The sequence below is a fragment of the Mixophyes fleayi genome, chromosome 3 (assembly GCF_038048845.1).
Source record: "Mixophyes fleayi isolate aMixFle1 chromosome 3, aMixFle1.hap1, whole genome shotgun sequence".
Taxonomy (NCBI): Eukaryota; Metazoa; Chordata; class Amphibia; order Anura; family Limnodynastidae; genus Mixophyes; species Mixophyes fleayi.
The window spans coordinates 28,497,231-28,517,619 of record NC_134404.1 but is presented as its reverse complement, the minus strand read 5'-3'; the positions used below and the strand labels follow the sequence as shown (position 1 = coordinate 28,517,619).

The 20,389-nt window shown below is 42.1% G+C and overlaps 1 protein-coding gene across 1 annotated transcript in view; it reads left to right on the top strand.

Annotated features, from left to right (window-relative positions):
* LOC142143094 (uncharacterized) overlaps nucleotides 1-20,389 on the top strand; it is a 76,785-nt gene that overhangs the window by 55,597 nt on the left and 799 nt on the right. The window contains exons 16-20 of the mRNA XM_075200808.1: nucleotides 3,636-3,796; nucleotides 7,344-7,520; nucleotides 8,783-8,924; nucleotides 10,677-10,861; nucleotides 12,353-12,494. Of these exons, the coding sequence (XP_075056909.1) occupies nucleotides 3,636-3,796; nucleotides 7,344-7,520; nucleotides 8,783-8,924; nucleotides 10,677-10,861; nucleotides 12,353-12,494 (807 nt within the window). The remainder of the gene's footprint in view (nucleotides 1-3,635; nucleotides 3,797-7,343; nucleotides 7,521-8,782; nucleotides 8,925-10,676; nucleotides 10,862-12,352; nucleotides 12,495-20,389) is intronic.

Here is a 20,389-nt window from a genome sequence, read left to right as displayed (position 1 = left end):
AACCACTCCCCACTGTCACCCCCGGCAACCACCAACCACTCCCAACTATCACTTCTCCTTCAAGAAATATATATATATATATATTTTAAATCTTTATAAACACTTTTAACAATTAACAAATTAAATTAACAAATTAAAAACATCTTAGTATACCAAATTCCAGCCCTTTCTGAATTTTTTTCCCACACACACTAAGAATTTAGTAGGTCAGTGTATAACTCCACCCAGCAGGTGGCGCTGCAGCTTGGTTTTATTTTTTCCACACTCACACAGACAGACTAACACACGCCACTAGACATTTATATTATATATATACTCTGTATGTGAGTTCCAAGTTCTCAGCAATAGGTGTTTATTAGAATAAATTCGCCATTTCAGCTACAACAATATAACTTTCCACTGGGATGTAGTGCATGTATAAGACTAAATGTGTGATATATATACTGGAGTAGATCACTATATAATCACAGTGATTTACTCCACTATAAATAATGCACATTTATTCTTGTATATGCACTGCATCCCTGAGGAAAGTTATATTGCTGTAACAGAAACGTCAGATTTATTCTAATAAACACATATTGCCGAGAATTTCACAAGTCAAAGGCCTTGAGTGGCACCTTCTTTGGAATATATTATATATATATTGTAACAAAAGGAGGCATTTATTTGACAAGATGCAGAGAAAGCATGCAAGCTGAGTAAATCAGTTGTGCAGTAATGCACCTAGATTGAAGATAAACCAGCTAAAGACTAATGTATGACAAACAATAGTTTAAGTTTGGTTAACTCAAATGGTTTGAAAGCTCCTTCCTCTAAGCAAACAGACAGGCACACTACCTTAATCGAACACGACATTGTCACTCTGCCAGGAGTTATTGTAAAGCAGAAGCCGTATCTGTTTCCAGAAACTGGACGTGAAAAAGGAGATTGATAAGATGCTCCAGTTAGACATGATTGAAGAGTCCACTAGTGAGTGAAATAGTCCCATTGTGCTTGTCCCGAAACCCAATAGGACAATTAGGTTTTGCAATGACTTTAGGCGCCTAAACAGTGTGTCCCAGTTCGATGCCTATCCAATGCCACGTGTGGATGAACTGGTAGAAAATCTTGCTGGTAGTAAATATTTGACAACTCTTGATCTAACAAAGGGTTATTGGCAAGCTCCCCTGACTTCCACGGCCAAGCCAAAGATTGCATTTTCCACCCCTGATGGTCTCTATCAATATAAAGTCCTACCGTTTGGGTTACATGGGGCCCCTACCACCTTTTAAAGGGCCATGAATAAATTGTTACGACTTCATACAGCTTATGCTGCTGCTTATTTGGACGATATAGTGATTTACACCCCAGACTGGGGATCACATCTAGCCAAAGTTGAGGTGGTCTTAGCCTCATTAAGGTCTACAGGACTAACAGCTAACCCAGAGAAATGTGCCATAGCCATGAGAGATGCCAAATATTTGGGTTACATTGTTTGTCAGGGGCGTGTAAAACCCCAGCTAGACAAAGTGGAGGCAGTCAAAAATTGGGCAAGACCAGAAAAAAAATCTCAATTAAGAACATTTCTAGGCTTAGTAGGTCACTACAGGATGTTTGTAAGCGACTTCGCCACTAGAGCTGCTCCACTTACGGACATGTTGAAAAAAGTTGTCCAGATAGATTAACCTGGTCTGACTCTGCAGAAGCTGCCTTGTCTGATCTACGGTTAGTTCTTTGTTCCTCTCCAGTTCTACAAGCACCGGACTTTGCCCGGAAGTTTATCCTTTAAACTGATGCTTTTGGTGTTGGCTTAGGTGCAGTCTTGTCACAGGAGAAGAATAGAGTAGAAAGTCCAATCCTGTACCTAAGTCATAAGTTACTTCCAAGGGAACAAAAATATGCCACCGATGAGAAAGAATGTCTCGCCATAAAATGGGCTACAGAAGCTCTGCGCTATTATCTCCTAGGTAGAGAGTTTACCTTAATAACAGATCATGCACCATTGAGATGGATGCAGAACAACCGGGAGGTAAATGCCAAGGTAACCCGCTGGTTCTTGGCACTGCAATCTTTCAAGTTCTCATTAGAGCATAGACCTGGGATTCTGCACAAGAATGCAGATGCATTGTCACGAAAATTTGCGTTCCTTGCGAAGTCCGGGTCCCCCTACTTGGAGACGCTAGGGGGAGGTATATTTAACAAAAGGAGGCATTTATTTGACAAGGTGTAGAGAAAGCATGCAAGCAGAGTAAAACAGTTATGCAGTAATGCACCTAGATTAAAGATAAACCAGCTAAAGACTTATATATGACAAACAATAGTTTAAGTTTGGTTAACTCACATGGTTTGAAAGCTCCTTCCTCTCAGCAAACAGACAGGGTGTGTCTGTTAGTGCAAACAGAACCACTGATAGGGAGTTTCCTCTTAAAGGGAAGTGGGTGTGTCACCTGTCCATCAAGCTAAGGCTGGGGGAGGAGTATCATGCATAAAAGCTTACTTGTGTCATTTGTTCACGGAGACCATCGCTGGGGAAGCTGGCTGGTCTTGAGAGAGCTGGTCTATGTCTAGCTAAAGTTTAGGGTCTCCAGAATTTATGTGAAATCTGCATGGTGTCAAAACATTTACCATATTGACAATAAAGCTGCATAAAAGAAGAAGTTGTTTGCGTGTGCTTAAGCAGTAGTGGGATCTTGCCACAATATATATATATATATATATATATATATATATATATATATATATATATATATATAATCTCAAAGTGGAAATTTAGATATCACGGTTCAGAGATTTAGAAGCGGTGGTGTGGAAAATGTAAGTGCTGAAGGAACTCTCTTTCTGCTAGTTATGCTAACTGTCACCTTGTGAACTGCATGTTCTGTATATTAAAAACTCATAAGATAGGTAGAAAATTGCAGCTGTTGGACAAGTATTCCAGTTCTGGTAGCAATGTCCCGATTTTGAGGGACAATCAAATTTAAGGTATGACTCAGTAAGGGACTGAGGAGATGGCTCAGTGAGTAGCTAAAGAAACAGCTTAGTGAGAAGACCAGTAGATGGTCCAGTGTGAGGCTTGTGTGTGTCCTACAGGAGGCAGGAGATCAGAGACAAAGGACCTTTTGACGGACAGTTGGGTGTCCTGTCCCTGAAGGAGTAGAATACAGACTGATTATTCATGTTCAGCCACTAAAGAGAAAAGTGCTAAGTGGCTTAACTGGCCACTGGCCATCCAATGACATGTTCGCTTTAACGGAGCTATTGTCAATTAAACTGCTGAACACAACTAATTGAATAATTGTGCTGAGCTATAGCAGACTTAGGTGGAGAGATTGATCTAGGTATATTGGGATCAGTGTGATGTCTGGCTGAATTTCTGGTGGAATTGTGGAATAAAATAGAAGTTGTGAACAAATGTGAAGAATTTTATATTTGTCACCCTCTGGCATGAATGTCATAGACACTGTAGTGTTATTATCTTTGATTATAGTGATGCCAGTAGTTAAAGTTAAGGATATCGTTCACAGCTCTTTATACAAACAGTCACACCGCTCATGTATTACATGATACATTATATTCTTATATGTACATTTTAACTTTGTTTCACTGTTAATTTTGCCAATTCTGAATGTAAAAATTCCTTGTTCTATTTTCAGGAAAACCCTTTGATAATATGACCATCATTAACACTGCTGTAGCCAATATAATAGTGTCCATACTACTCGGTCATAGATATGAATATGATGATCCAACCATACTGAGGCTCATGAGATTAACTAATGAAAATGTCAGGAACCTGGAAAGCCCTATGGTCAGGGTAAGTATTCTCACTCTGTCCGATGGATTTTAAAGATGTCCAATTTATTTTTCTTGCATTCATATTTCTCCAATTAGTAATATATTATCTGCAAATATTTTGATTCATTTTCTGCCGCAACATTGTTGCAACTAAGTGAGGCACAGAAGTTCTGACAAATTTCATTGTAACAAGCAGGGAAGAGAGGAGTTAGAGCTCAGGCATCTATGTTTTTAAATGTATCTAATAGATGTCAGCTAACATTTTAGCTCACAAGTAAATAGGCTGCAAATAATTTGAATGTTTGGTTATTCTTCAACATAAGGCAGCAGGAAAATAAATGTCATCTTATTATCAATGGAAAATAAGCAAGTAGAAATGTATTTCATTAGTGCAGTATACTGTTTTTCGCAGATCCAGTGCTCAGTGACCATTAACTGCATATTTTCCCTGTTTGAACACAGCCAGTGGTGCACACAAATGGAGTCTAATTGTTTTAGACAATCAATGATTCCAGCATTTGTCTGATTCATGTCAATGCAGCAGATCCATCCTCTTATATCAGGCCTGTCCAACCTGCGGCCCTCCAGGTGTTGTGAAACTACAAGTCCCAGCATGCCCTTCCAGCTATCAACTGGTTGTTTACTGGCAAAGCATGCTGGGGCTTGTAGTTTCAGAACATCTGGAGGGCCGCAGGTTGGACAGGCCTGTCTTATATCATTTTGTATGTGAATGAGGTGTGGTTAGAAACAATGACTATGATGTTAGTACAGTAATACTACTACTACTACTACTACTACTACTACTACTACTAATACTACTACTACTACTAATAGTAGTAATAATAGTAATAATAGTAATAATAATATTAAAATTGTATTTGAAGATACCTGGGTTAATTAATGGTCAGGATAAAATTATACTGTATATATTAAGCAAAGGGTACAATAAATATGTTTATTTTTGGTTTAGTTCCCAACATATATGCTTTTTTTAAATGTAGTCTAGTAGTTACATTTTAACCCATAGCACCCATAGCACCATTTCGCATTTCAGGTAATATTCTTTTTTTTTTTTTAAATATATTTTATTAGGGTATTTTTCAATCTTTAAACAGTAAATAACATAAATCACATTGAACAAATAACAAATACAGAGCTATTGCAAAAAAAATAGATCAATATGAATGGTGACAATGAAAGTAGACATAAGGAAAAGAAAAGCTGGGGATAGGAAAGGAAGTTGGAAGGTAAGTCTCCGAAGAAGGAGTGAGGGAGGGCAGGAGGGAGAGGAAAGGCATGTTAGTATGGTGAGTATGGTGAGGGGGGGGGAAGGAAGTTAGGCGTCTGGCCTGGCATCTAGATGTATGTATCATAGATACTCCACATATGGTGCTAACCTGATATTGGAGACATCAGTTTTCGCACTAATCAGGTCCTGGTTGGTCTGCTCCATAAGAGAGGAGCCAATTGTTCCAGATTGCTCGAAATTTGTTGGGGCGGTCATTAACTTTGTTAATGACTTCAGGTAACGCGGGGGGTTCTGGTTGTTTCCAGTTTGCCGCTATTGCACATTTGGCAGCGTTGAGTATATGGCTTACCAGAGCCATTGTATATTTATCAGTATCTGGTATGGGTCTATGTAGTAAGGAGTAGGAGGGGCAGGGAGGAATTTGTATAGAGGTGACTCTATGGATTAAATTATGCATTCTTCGCCAGAATCCCACAACCTTAGGCCAGGACCACCAAATGTGTTGAAATGAACCTTCTTGCCCACACAATCTCCAGCACAGACTAGAGGAGTCGGGGAATATGGCTTTCAGGCGGGTTGGGACCAAATACCATCTATACAGGAGCTTGTACGAGTTCTCTTTAGTACGTACACAGATAGAGCTTTTAGCAACTCGCATCCTGATCTTAGCCCATTCCTCTACCTCTAGTTCCAAGTTAAGATCCTCTTCCCATTTTAGTTCATAGCGATCTTTCACAGGTTGACGAAATGCCACCAATATGCTGTAGAAGGTGGAAATTAAACCAGTGGGGAGGGATTTAGCTCTACAGAAAGTTTCTAAGGGCGTAAACTGGTATATGAGCTTGAGTGCTGGCATGGATTGATATAGGTGTCTTAATTGGAGATATTGGTAGAAACGGGCATGGGGGATACCATATCGTCGTTGTATGTCTGCAAATTCAGGGAATATCCGCATACGCGCTATATCAGTAATGAACCTTAGGCCTTGACAGGACCAGTGCTGGAAATAGGAATGTTGCTGTCCCGGCGGGAATGCTGGATTGTTCCACAATGGGAACATGGCTTCTGGGTTTCTTAGAAGTTCAAACGTACGAGTACTGTAATCCCATATCTGGAGCGAGAAATGGGTGGTAGGCGAGAGTAGAGAGAGTGGTGGTCTATGCTTGATATCCACAGTAGTGTGTAGGGCGAGAGTAAATGTAGAAGGTGGGCCTCAATGTCTACCCAGAGTCTTGTGAAAGGTTGAGATTGGAATAGGACTAACTGGGTCAGATGTGCATCTATATAGCATTTGGAAATATTTGGAAGGCCTAAACCTCCTTCTGAGTTTCGATCCAAGAAATGTATAATCTATCCCATTTCTCAAGGTCACGTTTAAGTGAATCCAAGATTCGAGGAAAGTTGGCTGTGTACAGTTGGCTATATTGAGAGGTTAGGTAGATTCCCAAGTATTTGAGTTTGGCGTTGCCATCGGAAATTTGTTTGGCTCTTCAGGGAGTCTAATATGTGGGAGGGTAGGTTAAGAGGAAGAATTTCCGACTTGTCCACATTGATCTTGAAATTAGATACCGCACCATATTCATTGAGTTCTCTTTGAAGTGATGGGAGGGCGGCTAGGGGATTGGTAATTGTGAGGAGAATATCATCTGCGTATATTGATATTTTGTAGTCAGTCGTCCCCGCTCGAATTCCAGAAATCATTACATTGTTACGAACACGCGATGCTAGCGGCTCCATTGTGAGGGCAAACAGCAAGGGGGATAGTGGGCAGCCCTGTCGGGTACCATTTGTAATAAGAAACGGAGACAACGCGGCGCCGTTGGCTAGAACCACAGCTGAAGGATTATGATAAAGGGACGCCAATCCGCGTAGAAAACAGCCTTTGAATCCCATTTCCGCAAGGGTAGCTCTCATAAAAGGCCACGAGACCCTGTCAAACGCCTTTTCTGCATCTAGAGACACCACCAGAGCTGGAACTTGATCTCGGTTTGCTATCTCAATTAGATCAATGGCTCGCCTAGTATTGTCAGCTCCCTGCCGAGTGGGGATAAAACCTACTTGGTCTGGGTGGACCAGGGCAGGGATTACTCTGGCTAGTCTGTTTAGAATGTGGTAGCATTCACTGCATACAGCTTAAATATTTAAATTCGATATAAATATATATTAAATATTTAAATACAAAACTATGCGTTTGTCTATCATTTCCTTTTTCCTAAATGTAGTCTAATTGTTACATTTTAACCCATAACACCATTTCGCATTTCACGTAATATTCTATGTTTAAAATGATAATTTTTTATTTTATTTTCATTTTAAGCTGTACAATAGTTATCCCTCGGTGATGGGCTGGCTGCCTGGGAGTCACAGAAAAGTCTTAAAAAACAACAACGAGTTGCAGGAATTTATAAGAGAGACATTTACAAAACAGAAGAAAGAACTGGACGTAAATGATCAGAGGAATCTTATTGATTCATTCCTTGCCAAGCAACAAGAGGTATGTTGTGTATTTATGCGCAAGGGTGGTGTGTTCTTAAAAGACACATGTACACATGTTAGGATAGAATTCAATAAAAGTGATATAATCAAGTGTTTAATTGATTTAGTTTTCTAGTATTATGAAGTATTTTTTCTCAAATTTCCCCTATATATACTACCCACCTGTTTTAGCGCATGTCCTGTTCCAATACTTATTGTCCTCTGGAGAATTACATTCTGTACGTTGGGGACGCCCTTGATATATTTAAAAGGATTTATCATATCTCCCTTTTCATTCTCTGCTTAAAACTATATGTGTTTAGATCCTTTAGTCTCCACTGGTAATTTTTTATTTTTCCATTTAGGCCATGCATCATTTTAGTTGCCCTTTTTGCACAATCCCTTTATTATTATTTATATCCTTCTGGAGACATGGACTCCAGACCTGAACTCAGTATTCTAGCTGTGGTCTCACCAATGACTTTTTATAGTGGCCTCACCACATCTCTCTTTCCGCTACTAATTCCAGTCCCTATGAAACCTAGATTCTGACTAGCCTTTCCCATTGTTTTTTTTATATTCTTTTCTTACTTTTATGTCTCCTGAAATAGTGAGACTTTTATAGTAAATCCATATTCTCTTCAATAGTTGATATTATATTTCATCACTACTATATTGAGCCTTTGAGTTTTTGAAATGCAAGTGCTTATTTTTGCATTTTTTCCCATTTAGATGCAGTAAGTTTGTATGCAGAGCTTACTATTCAGTGCAGTTGTCATTGTTTGCCTTTTCCATAGTCTCTATCTCCTCCCAGATCTTTTTTTTTATTACTATTAGGTGATTATCCTGTCACTATAGTTTGGCAAAATAGGCTACTGGCAATATATGTGTGACATCATTGGTGGAGGAGTATAAGCTCATTGATATCTAAATCCTGAGAGGACCCAAATCATGATTGAGAGCATGCAGAGATCTGTCACAACCTTGAGTTTGCTCGTAGCTTGCAGAGAAGGATAGAGTAAAACTATGTCTAGTATATACAATTCCCTGTGCTTGTCCCAATCAGACAACTAATCATTTTTTTAGGTTACAATTCTTGAACTGTTTGATCTTGCAGCAGAAAAGTGTGTCATAAAGAGATTTTTACACTGGGACTGATGATCTAACTTGTACAATGCCTGCTACACAATGATTGCTCACATATGTTGTGTTTTTTCCAACACTGATGTATTTCTAAAATATTGTATTGATTAAAAAGATTGTTCTGTTTATATTATGCAGGGAAAGCCAGAATCTACTTTGTATTACCACGACGACAACCTAACCGTACTGGTTGCAAATCTGTTTGCTGCTGGAATGGAAACTACCACAACTACTCTGCGATGGGGCCTCCTGCTAATGATGAAATACCCTGAAATCCAAAGTAAGACATGAGTATGAGACATGATATGAATGTATTGTCATAGATTAGACATATCGGACCAGATTTATGTTCGGACATAAGCCTTATCTTGCCTGATTTGGCTCTGAGCATGCTCAAAACAAAAGTTACACCAATGATCGCAATTGCATGCAATTCATGAGCAAATACAAATGACACCTACAACTGCTTATGACATAAAGGGTGGAAGGGGGTGGGAAGGGGAAGAGGAACATTGGCGATGTACAATGAGGGCATGCCAGGGGCGTTCCAATACAGAAGTGAATACTTTCAGTACTGGATATCTCATTAGTATGCTTGTTTGCCGAATCATTTGTACCAGCAAGTGTAAGTACCAACTGATAGTGATGACTGATGCATAGGCTTTTTATTAAAAAACACATGTTTGCATGCCACTAGATAGCAAAAAACATATATGGAATCTTAATCCTTCAGCATACCAGGTCATTTTGGACAATGCTATGCTTCCAACTTTGTGGCACTTCTCTATTCCAACCTGACTGTGCCCCAGTGCAGAAAGCAAGGACTACAAAGATATGGCTGGATGAGTCCATCAAACAGCTTTGGGATAAACTGGAACAGAAATTGCGAGCCAGGCCTTTCTTGTTCAACATCAGTGCCTGACCTCATAAATGCTCTACAGAATGAATGGGCACAAATTTCCACAAACCTTCTAAGAAGAGTGGAAGCTGTTATCGCTGCAAAAGAGGGACCATCTCCATATTAAAGTATATGTGTTTGAATACAATGGCCTTACAGTCTCTGTTGGTGTAATTTTCAAGTGCCTGAATACTTTTGGCCATATAGTGTGTACGTACGTGTGTGTGTGTGTGTATATATATATATATATATATATATATATGTATATTACAGTACCCATTCTCTGCTCACGCTCCTCGCTCAATCCTGACCCTCTGACCTGCACCCTTTCTCGTCACTGGTAACCACGTCTCACTCGCACCTACAAGACTTCTCCCGTGCTGCTCTCTACTTATGGAATTCCCCGCCAAGTCCAATCAGTCTTTCCCACAGCCTTCAAATCTTTAGACAGTCTCTAAAAACTAAAAACCCATCTATTTGTTAAAGCTTACCTTATCCCTGATGATACTATACACACTATTATAGCCTCACAGCTGTCCAAATCTCCACTCTATAGTAAACCACACTCGCTCCTCTTGTTTCAGCTGTGCCCTCTTCCACTTAGAATGTAAGCTTCAAGTCTGCATTTATTTTGTCTGCCTTGTATGTCCCTGTTTTATGTATGTATCATTTTCCCTACTGTACGGAGTTGCAGACCACTGTGGCGCCTTATAAATCTACGATAATTATAATAACAATAAAAATAATAATACTAATAATACCTATAATGTAAAAGAAATACAATGTTTTAAAAACACATATTTTTATTAATTATTATAGTATTATGAGAAGTTCATTTATTTTCTAGAATATCTTTTTTTTGCATGCTGTACTGATGTGACTTTATATTGCACATATGCATGTGTCTGTTATAACATACGGTAATACCGTTTACGGAGAATGTACTTACACCCAGATACCAAAAGATAATCACGGGCAGAATTACATTCAAGTTCCATGCTATTTTTTTCAACCGCAATTTGTGTGCAAGTTGAGTTTGGACTTGAATCAGACCATTGTCTTTGAATGATCATACTATGGTGTCATTATCAGTATACATTATAATTCAAGAGACATCTTCTTTTCACCTGACAGAAAAGGTGCAAAATGAAATTGAAAGAGTGATTGGATCAGCTCAACCACAAACAGAGCATAGGAAAGAAATGCCGTACACTGACGCCGTCATTCATGAAATTCAACGATTTGGTGATATTTTACCAAGTAATCTCCCGCATGCAACTTCTCAGGATGTCACATTCAGAGGCTATTTTATTCCAAAGGTGATTTGTTACTTCCTACTGTGCACTGGTGACTTAATTTTAGGACTCTAGATCATGATGTATCAGGGTCCTCGGCTGTCTCCTTGCTCAATCTTGGGAGTGATGGCTTCCACATTTCTTTAGCATATAGCAGCAATAAGGCAGTCCTGAAATATTTTACAATATATTATACACATATATGTGTAACTTTCTCTGTATATGATCTGTATTACTGTGGTGTGCATTGACTACACGGGCAGGATATAGTTAATATACACAGCATTCATGCAGAACACATACAGTCTGCTGACAACAAGCAGGGTTGTATAGTGATGGGTGTTCATGACCATCTATGAGAGATACCTTTGTAACTGCAGCAGATATGCCGTAGCTGTGTTATTACAGTATGTTTAATGTATACACAAAGTGGTGCATGTAATTTGGAATGTATAGGAACATAATGTAAGAAATTATTTTTGCTACAAAGTTGCCTTAAAATCTGTATGTGTTCTGGAGGTAAAGTAAGAATCTGTATTTGCAGCATTTCTTATTTTTTAAAAATGCTGCACAAATTATTACAGAAGCATTTGTCAAAAACTATACAATATGTTAGTGACGGATTTAACTAGTTGTGTGATAGATGTGTGATAGTAATGTATTATATGAGGATATTAGTCAAGAAAGGGTCTGGATGCATATAGAGGAACAAGGACAGAATGTCTGAGGTGATTGCTCATATCTATATAACTTGAGAGGTATACTATTCCTTATCATATACTTCTAATGAGTATTAAGCTGATTAAGTGCCTATGATCAACACCAGCTATTTATATAGCGCCACTAATTCCACAACGCTGTACAGAGAACTCTCTCACATCAGTCCCTGCACCATTGGAGCTTACAGTCTAAATTCCCTAACACACACACACACACACACACAGAGACACACACACACAGACAGACAGACAGACAAAGAGTAAAAGACTAGGATCAATTTGATAGCAGCCAATTAATCTACTAGTATGTTTTTGGAGTGTGGGAGGAAACCGGAGCACCGGTAGGAAATTCATGCAAACACAAGCCTATGCAAACATTACAGTTCATGACATCATTGTTTACTGTTTATACATAGTATATCCTTTGTATCGGTTGTATTACAAATACTGTGGGTCTCACTTAGAGGTAGGAGTTAATACAGCTAGAGAGGGCATTTTTTCCCAATGGCAATACCATGTTGTACTGCGGGGGTGGGGGATTAAAAATGTGAAGACAGATTTAGAGTAGGAGTGGGAGGACTGTCCCAGCTTAACTTTAAATTGCAATGTAAAAATAAAGCTGCCCAGTATTTGTGGGCTCCTGATCATATTCTCTACGCACACAAAAAATGCCTTATGCCCTTTGCACACAACATGGTTTTTGTGCCTGATTGTAAATGAGTATGCTTATTTTGTAAGCAGTGATGCCTAATATTGATGATCTGCTTTTACCTCACTCTGTGATATTTCCCCCCAGGGCACCATCATTATCCCAGTACTGTCCTCTGCACTAGGAGATAAAGCCTACTTTGAGAAGCCGGAAGAGTTCTACCCAGAACATTTTCTTGACTCAGAAGGACATTTCAAGAAGAATGAAGCGTTCATACCTTTCTCATTAGGTAACATTTATTATGAACAACTTTTTATGATGCTACCAATCAAGAATAATATTTAGTTTGCATCTAAAGCATTAAAATATAATGATCTTATACTCTAATTTTAAAATCAGTATAAGTATTGATGGTGGACAATGTATATTATTTATATATTATATCTTCCTTGAGGATGAGTGAAATGTGGGAATGTACACAGGGACATTACTAGAAATGTTGGGCCCTATAGCATAAATTGTGATGGTTCTCCTCTATGCACCATCATACAGTCATACCCACCATGATGTTTACTCCATCTCCAGTCAGTATCCAATAGAGCAGAGAATTGGATTAATAGACATCTGAATTATATATGCAGTAATTTTATCCTAATTTTTCGAATACTATAAATGGATAAATTAATTATATTAAGTTTTAACTTTAAGGCATATTTTTTACTTACAGACAGTGCCCTATGCGCTGTCAGGGCACATGTCAGTCACTGCTGTGTCTATAGTTGCACCAGTACTTATACCTTTATAATCTGATTAGTATAGATGGGTGTAAACATTACAATAGCTACCTAATCATATCCAAATTTCATAATATTTGCTAGTTTGATATTTTAATTTCAAATTTGTATTGTATTTGTATTGTTTTGACTGAATTCATTGTCAGTGTGCAAAATACCATATTTTTTAAACCAATTATACAATATGCAATAACTGTTAGGACAATGGCCACTGACATAAACATTTATAACAGGTGAAAAAAGTCCTTTGCCTATGGCAGCCATCTTTCCCGCAGACCTAGTCGTGCTCACAGGTACTCGGATGCCCCCAAGTCTTGGCTCTTACATAGTAAAGGTTTATGTGCAGACACCATAGTGCAGAGGTAGGAGGAGTAACCAGAATACAAGAGACAATAACCAGGAACAGTCCAAGAGTTGTGGGTCTGAAGCGAACAGGTTAATGAGGGACATGCCAAAGGCCAGGGCAAGTTACAAGTAAGGGGAATCCAATAGACAGTCAGAGGTCCGGGGCAATCAGCAAACAAACAGGGTCCAGAACGAACCAAAGGTCACAACAAGATCAGTCAGTTCTTCGGACAGAGTTTCCACAGGAAACCTAGAGCTGGTCAGCAAGTGTGGTGGACAGATGCTATAAACAGCAAAAAGGCTAAGCCCTCCCTGCCTTAAATAGTACTGGTAGCCAGTGAGAAGGAGCCAGAAACAAGCTCCATAACCACAGGAGGCTGGTAAATAATTATGCCCTGCGTATGCGCCCCAGCTGATCTTTTGCTAGGACGCTGTGAACTGACAGGAGCATCCCGGTCACCCAGGCAGCCATCTGGATGCATTGACCGGAAGTGACGTCTTGGCTGGCATGGGAACAGCCTGGATGCGACCAGAAAACAGCTGAGCCATCGCGAGCTGCTCGTGGCTCGTGACAATAACCATTAAAAGTTCACTTGTTGCCTACACACAGTGGAGGCAGCCATTTTGTGGGATGAGCCAAATTTATGAGAGGGCACATTGTCGATTCATTAGGAACCAGTGATGTTTCTCAGACACTAGGGGGTAAATGTATCAAGGTCCGATATTGCAAATCCAGCAATTTTATCGGGAGAGTTGAAACTCGCAGATGTATGAAGCTGAGATTTCATGTAAAATTGCCAAAGTTGTGCTTCTGTCAAAATTGCTATTTGCAAAATCGATAGAGATCAAACTTGCGACTGTTTGCCAAAACGAGGAACTAAGTTCATTGCATATCGGAGCTTCTACATAGAAGCTGTTTGCGGTGGCTCTCTTCAATTTTTTTTTTCTCAAACATGTTCCAGCTAGGATCTGACAAATTTGGGGCCCTCCTGGCTGAAGATAAGAAGACATCAATCAAAAATGTGGGCTTTGTGCCAAAGAAGAACAGAAGACAAGCAGGGACTTTTGGATACAAATTCTTTTGGACTTTTCAAGCCGGATTTTCGGAATTACAAATTTATTTGGGACTTGGTTGACAGCCATTTTGGGATTAAAAACTGCTGACAACAGATGAAAACATCTGTGGTGAGTATAAGGGCATTTATTATTTTTAATAAAAATATGTGGTGTGAATGAGTGTGTTTACTGTCTTTATTGTGGGATTATTATTTTTATTAAATGTATTTGGCTTTAACAAGGGTGTGGTGATTTATTTAACATTTTCTTTTTTGGAACTACAGGTCCCAGCCAGCCCTGGGTGTGAGGGCATGTTGGCACTTGTTGTTCTCCAAGTGCCAACATGCCCTGGCTGCCATGGGTATGCTGGTGCTTGTAGTTATACAAGTATCAGCATACCCACACTATTTATGGCACCCTGGCTGGCTGGGACTTGTAGACTTGTAAACAAAATGGCGTCCATTAAGTTTTTTAAACTTATTTCGCCCTTTATTACCCTACACCCACTGCCCAGGTGCGTAGGAAAAGCCCTAGTGCTTTCATCTATTTTTTACCATTTTGACAGCTGCCGGGACCTCTGGCTGTATGAGAGACAGTGTAACAGTGATTATTATTATTATTATTATTAATATTTATTTATAAGGCGCCACAAGGCATCCGCAGCGCCGTACAGAGACAAACAAAATTACAATACAATGGGAGACAGCACAGTACAGTTAACACAGCAACTCACTAAGCTCAATGCACAGCTAGAGAGGGCGGGGAAGGGGGAGGGAGGATCCGCAAATGACGGGGCCCAAGAAGGAGGGCGCGGAAGACAGGGAGACCCCCAGGGGGGAGGAGGGAGCGAGAGTGGACGTGGGGTGGAGGACCCTCGAGGAGGAGAGCTAAGTAGCTGGAGAGCAGAGTTAGAAGTGGTGGAAACAGGAGGAGAGATGGCCCTGCTCAGAGGAGTGTACAATCTAAGGGGAGGGGTGGACAGACAGAGAGACGCAGGGGAGAAAGGGAGAGTAGGGGGACAGAGGCAGAAGATAAGGTAGGAAGTTAAGTGGGAGACAGAAAGGCTTTAAGAAAAAGGTGGGTTTTTAGGGCCCTTTTGAAACTGGACAGATTAGGGGAAGTTCTGATGGAGGGAGGGAACTTGTTCCAGTGGAGGGGGGCAGCGTGGGCAAAGTCTTGGATACGCGCGTGGGAGGAGGTTATAAGGAGGGAAGAGAGGCGACGGTCAGAGGCAGAACGGAGAGGGCGGGATGGAGCATGAATAGAGAGGAGGGTGGAGATGTAGGGCGCAGTGGAGTTGGCGAGGGCCTTGTAGGTGAGTGTGAGGAGATTAAAGAGGATTCTGAAGGGGAATGGGAGCCAGTGAAGGGCTAGGTAGAGGGGGGAGACAAAAGAGGAGCGGCGAGAGAGGAAAAAAAGCCTAGCTGCAGCGTTAAGGACGGATCGAAGGAGATCGAGATGAGAGTGGGGGAGGCCAGTGAGGAGGAGGTTGCTGTAGTCCAGGCGGGAGATGATCAGAGAGTGGATAAGGCATTTGGTGGCATCTTGGGAGAGGAAGGGCCGGATGCGAGCGATGTTGCGCAGCTGGAAGCGGCAGGATTTAGCAAGAGAGAGGATGTGGGGGCCAAAGGAGAGAGAGGAGTCGAGGATGACACCAAGGCAGCGAAGTTGGGGGACAGAGGAGATAGAGGTGTTGTCGACAGTGATGGAGAGGTCAGAAGGGGATGGGGTATGAGAGGGAGGAAAAACTATAAGCTCAGTTTTGGCAAGGTTAAGTTTGAGGAATCGAGAGGACATCCAGGAGGAGATGGCAGAGAGGCAGGCGGACACCCTAGAGAGGAGGGAGGGAGAGAGATCAGGAGAGGAAAGGTATAGTTGAGTGTCGTCAGCGTAAAGGTGGTAGCTGAAGCCGAAGGAGCTGATGAGTTCACCCAGGGAGGAGGTGTATAGAGAGAAGAGTAAGGGTCCCAGAACAGAGCCTTGAGGGACCCCGACTGGAAGGGTGGATGGGGGGGAGAGAGACCCAGAGGTGGTGACAGAGAAGGAACGGTGAGTAAGGTAAGAGGTGAACCAGGACAGGACTGGGCCGGAGAGGCCGAAAGACTGGAGGGTGTGAAGGAGGAGGGAGTGGTCAACGGTGTCAAAGGCTGCAGAGAGGTCAAGGAGGATGAGAAGGGAGAAGTGGCCCCTGGCTTTAGCAGAGAGGAGGTCATTGGTGACTTTAGCCAGGGCAGATTCAGTGGAGTGGAGGGGGCGGAAACCAGACTGGAGAGGATCAAGGAGGGAGTATTCAGAAAGGTAGGAGGTGAGACGGCTGCAGACGAGCCTCTCGAGAATTTTGGAGGCAAAAGGGAGAAGAGATATGGGGCGATAGTTCGAGAGAGAAGTGGGGTTGAGAATAGGTTTCTTAAGAATGGGGGATACGAGAGCATGTTTGAAGGAGGAGGGGAAGATGCCAGTGGAGAGGGAGAGATTAAAGAGGTGAGCGAGGTGGGAGCAGGTGGTGGGGGAAAGGGAGCGAAGAAGGTGGGAGGGGATGGGATCCAGGGGACAGGTAGTGGGGGGGAGGATGAAATGAGAGAGTAGACTTCCTCGCCGGTGGTGGGACGGAAGGAGTGGAGGGGAAGGTGGTTGGGGGGGAGGACAGAAGAGTGGGAGGGGTGGAAGAGAGAGTGGAGGAGGAGATTTCAAATCGCATGGCCTCGATTTTAGAGGAGAAGAAGGAGGCAAAATCGGAGGCAGTCAGGGAGGAGGGAGGGGGGGAGGGGAGGGGGCCAGGAGAGTGCTGAAGGTGGCAAAGAGGCGGCGGGGGTTAGAGGACTGGGAAGAGATGAGGGATATAAAGAAAGAATGTTTAGCGAGTGAGAGGGCAGAGCTGTAGGATGAAAGGATGAATTTAAAGTGGAGGAAGTCAGCCAGGGAGCGGGATTTTCTCCAGTGACGTTCGGCGGAACGAGAGCATTTTTGGAGGAAGCGGGTAAATTTGGAGTGCCAGGGTTGGGGTTTGGAGCAGCGGGGGTGGACGGAGTGGGCAGGGGCGACTGCGTCCAGAGCGGAGGTGAGGGTGTGATTGTAGAGGGAGACCGCCTGGTTGGGGCAGGCCTGGGAGGAAAGGGGAGAAAGGAGGGTATCGAGAGAGGAGGACAGAGAGGCAGGGTCAAGAGCGTCGAGGTTGCGTATGGACAGAGTAGGTTTGGGCAGGGGGAGGGGAGCAGGAGAAGAGGAGAGAGAGAAGGAGAGGAGATGGTGGTCGGATAGAGGAAAGGGAGAGATGGAGAAGTCGGAGAGATTACATAGGTAGGAGAAGACAAGATCAAGGGAGTGACCAAGGCAGTGGGTAGAGGAGGAGGTTCATTGGGTGAGACCAAGGGAGGAAGAGAGGGTGAGCAGTTTGCTGGAAGCAGGGTAGGTGGGGTTGGAGATGGGGATGTTAAAGTCACCAAGAATGATCGAGGGGAGATCGGAGGAGAGGTAGTGAAGGAAGCCAGCTAGCAAAGTTGTCAAGGAAGAGGGAGGTGGGGCCAGGGGGGCGGTAGATGACAGTGACGCGGAGATGGATGGGGTAGAAGAGGCGGATGGAGTGAGCTTCAAAAGAGGAGAAGGAGAGGGAGGGTTCAGGGGGAATGACACGAAAAGTACAGGTGGAGGAGAGGAGGAGGCCAACTCCACCGTCTGGGCGGGCACCAGGCCTGGCGGAGTGGGTGAAGGAGAGGCCACCATAGGAGAGGGCAGCGGGGGAAGTAGTATCAGAATCGGAGAGCCGGGTTTCAGTAACGGCAAGAAGGTTAAAGGAGTTGGATAGAAAGAGGTCGTGGATAGCAGTCAGCTTGTTGCGGACGGATCTGGCATTCCAGAGGGCACAGAAGAAAGGGGGAGAGGAGAGGGGGGAAATGGGGATGAGGTTAGCAAGATGAGCAGCGCGCAGGGGATGGCGGGGAGGAACGGGAGAGGTAGGGCGGGGGGAGAGTATGGGTATGGAGTGAGAGCGGGGAGGCATAGTAGGGAGAGAGAGTAACAGAACAGTGAGATAGTGGGGACAGTGAAAAACAGGTAAGAACAATGGCAGGAAGACAATGAAAAGGTGGAAGATAATAACGAATTAGGGCGTGGAGGGCATGGAACAACAGTACAGTGAGATAATAAGGACAATGAAGACAGGTAAGAATGATAGCAGAACAGTAAGATAATAAGGACAGCGGATAACAGGTAAGAATAAGCAGGGAGACAATAGCAAGATGGAGGACAATAACCAATTAGGGCATGGAAGGCAAGGAATAATAGAAGGAGAGGTAATAAGGACAATGGAAATAGGCAAGAATAATAACAGGTAAAAGTAGTTGCTGGTAAATATAAAATCAGGAAAAACAAGATAAAGGCATATAAATAGTAGAATAATAACAGGTAAAAGGTAGTTACTTGTAAATGTACAATCAGGAAAATAAATGGCATATAAAATAATGTTTTATATGCAGTTGATGCAGTTAAGCCAGGGATTCAGCAGGAGAAGGGTTAACTCACAAGCCGGGTCGGTACACAGTAGATCAGTTGCTGCAGATAAGCCAGGGATTCAGCAGGAGAAGAGTTAATTGACAAGCCGGGTCGGTACACAGTAGATCAGTTGATACAGATAAGCCAGGGACTCAGCAGAAGAAGGATTAATTGACAAGCCGGGTCGGTACACAGTAGATCAGTTGATGCAGATAAGCCAGGGATTCAACAGGAGAGGGGCCAACTGACAAGCCGGGTCGGTACACAGTAGGTCAGTTGATGCAGATAAGCCAGGGATAGATGGTATAGCCTTGTCTTTGGAGTGATGATGACACTCCTTTGTACCCCCACAATAATTTCCCACTGTCTTCACAAGTTTTTAGATGTTTTATAATTGTGGACAGATAATTGTGTGGGAGGAAAGACACAGAGCTGATCTAACGTGCAGCCTTCTCCAACTGCCGCCCGCAGTGATGTGTTTATTATCCTCGCAGCTACAACACTGAAGAGCTAGCTAAACATGGGAGTGTTTTACATCGTAGCAAAGCGCCAGAGATGACCAGCGATATTGAAGATCAGGGAAAAAATCACAGCTTAATACATTTGAGAAATTTTGGACTACAATCGCAGGTTATCACCCGCGATTTGCCGCGATTTTAACACGCTGAAAAATCAGACCTTGATACATTTATCCCTAGATTTAAAAACTTAATACTATCACCAGAACCTAGTGAATTGAAAGCCTGTTCTTTAAACTATACTGTTTAGCCCATAAAATTGACTGCATTTACTGTGTGTAGACTGTTGCTCTTTAATTGTAACTACCCATTACGAACACTAGATAGAGGTAGGAATATGATATCCAGAGAGGAAACAGAGGCAAACTAGTTCAGAGATAGATCTAACGTGATGTGAAATGTAAGACAGGTCTTGCACACAAGACTGCAGATTGAGAGACGCTACACGTAAGTCAGTTTTGCTAGACCTAATTGTTGATCAAGTAGAAATTATTTTGGAGTACAGAGCAGGAGAAAACCACAATACTCAAGCATTGAGCACAACAGGACATGGTGATTTATAGGCCTAGACAAATAACAGGAAACATAATTATCACAGATGATGAGTGATGCAGCACTGGGCATCTTGGATGAGGGCAGAATTATTAGTCAAAATGAACAATGGTGGTTGGAATTAGGAAGTGTCAAGAGAAGGCCACACTATCATTTGATTAGGCTTTATTCAGTGCATTATAAGAGTTAAATATTCTAACTTTATACTTTATTAAATTTATCACAAAGTGGAAAAACACTCCCTTTCAAATACGGAAAAAAAGAGTAAAAAATTTGAATTCCCTACAATTTGTCAGCCCCTAAACCCTGATGCTATGGCTGCTGCTCAATCTGCCTCATAACTAGACTTAAGTCAAATTATGATATGTGTTTAATCAGACAGGGGCATTTTCAATCATTTTATGTTGCTCTGACCAAATCACAGTGATAGA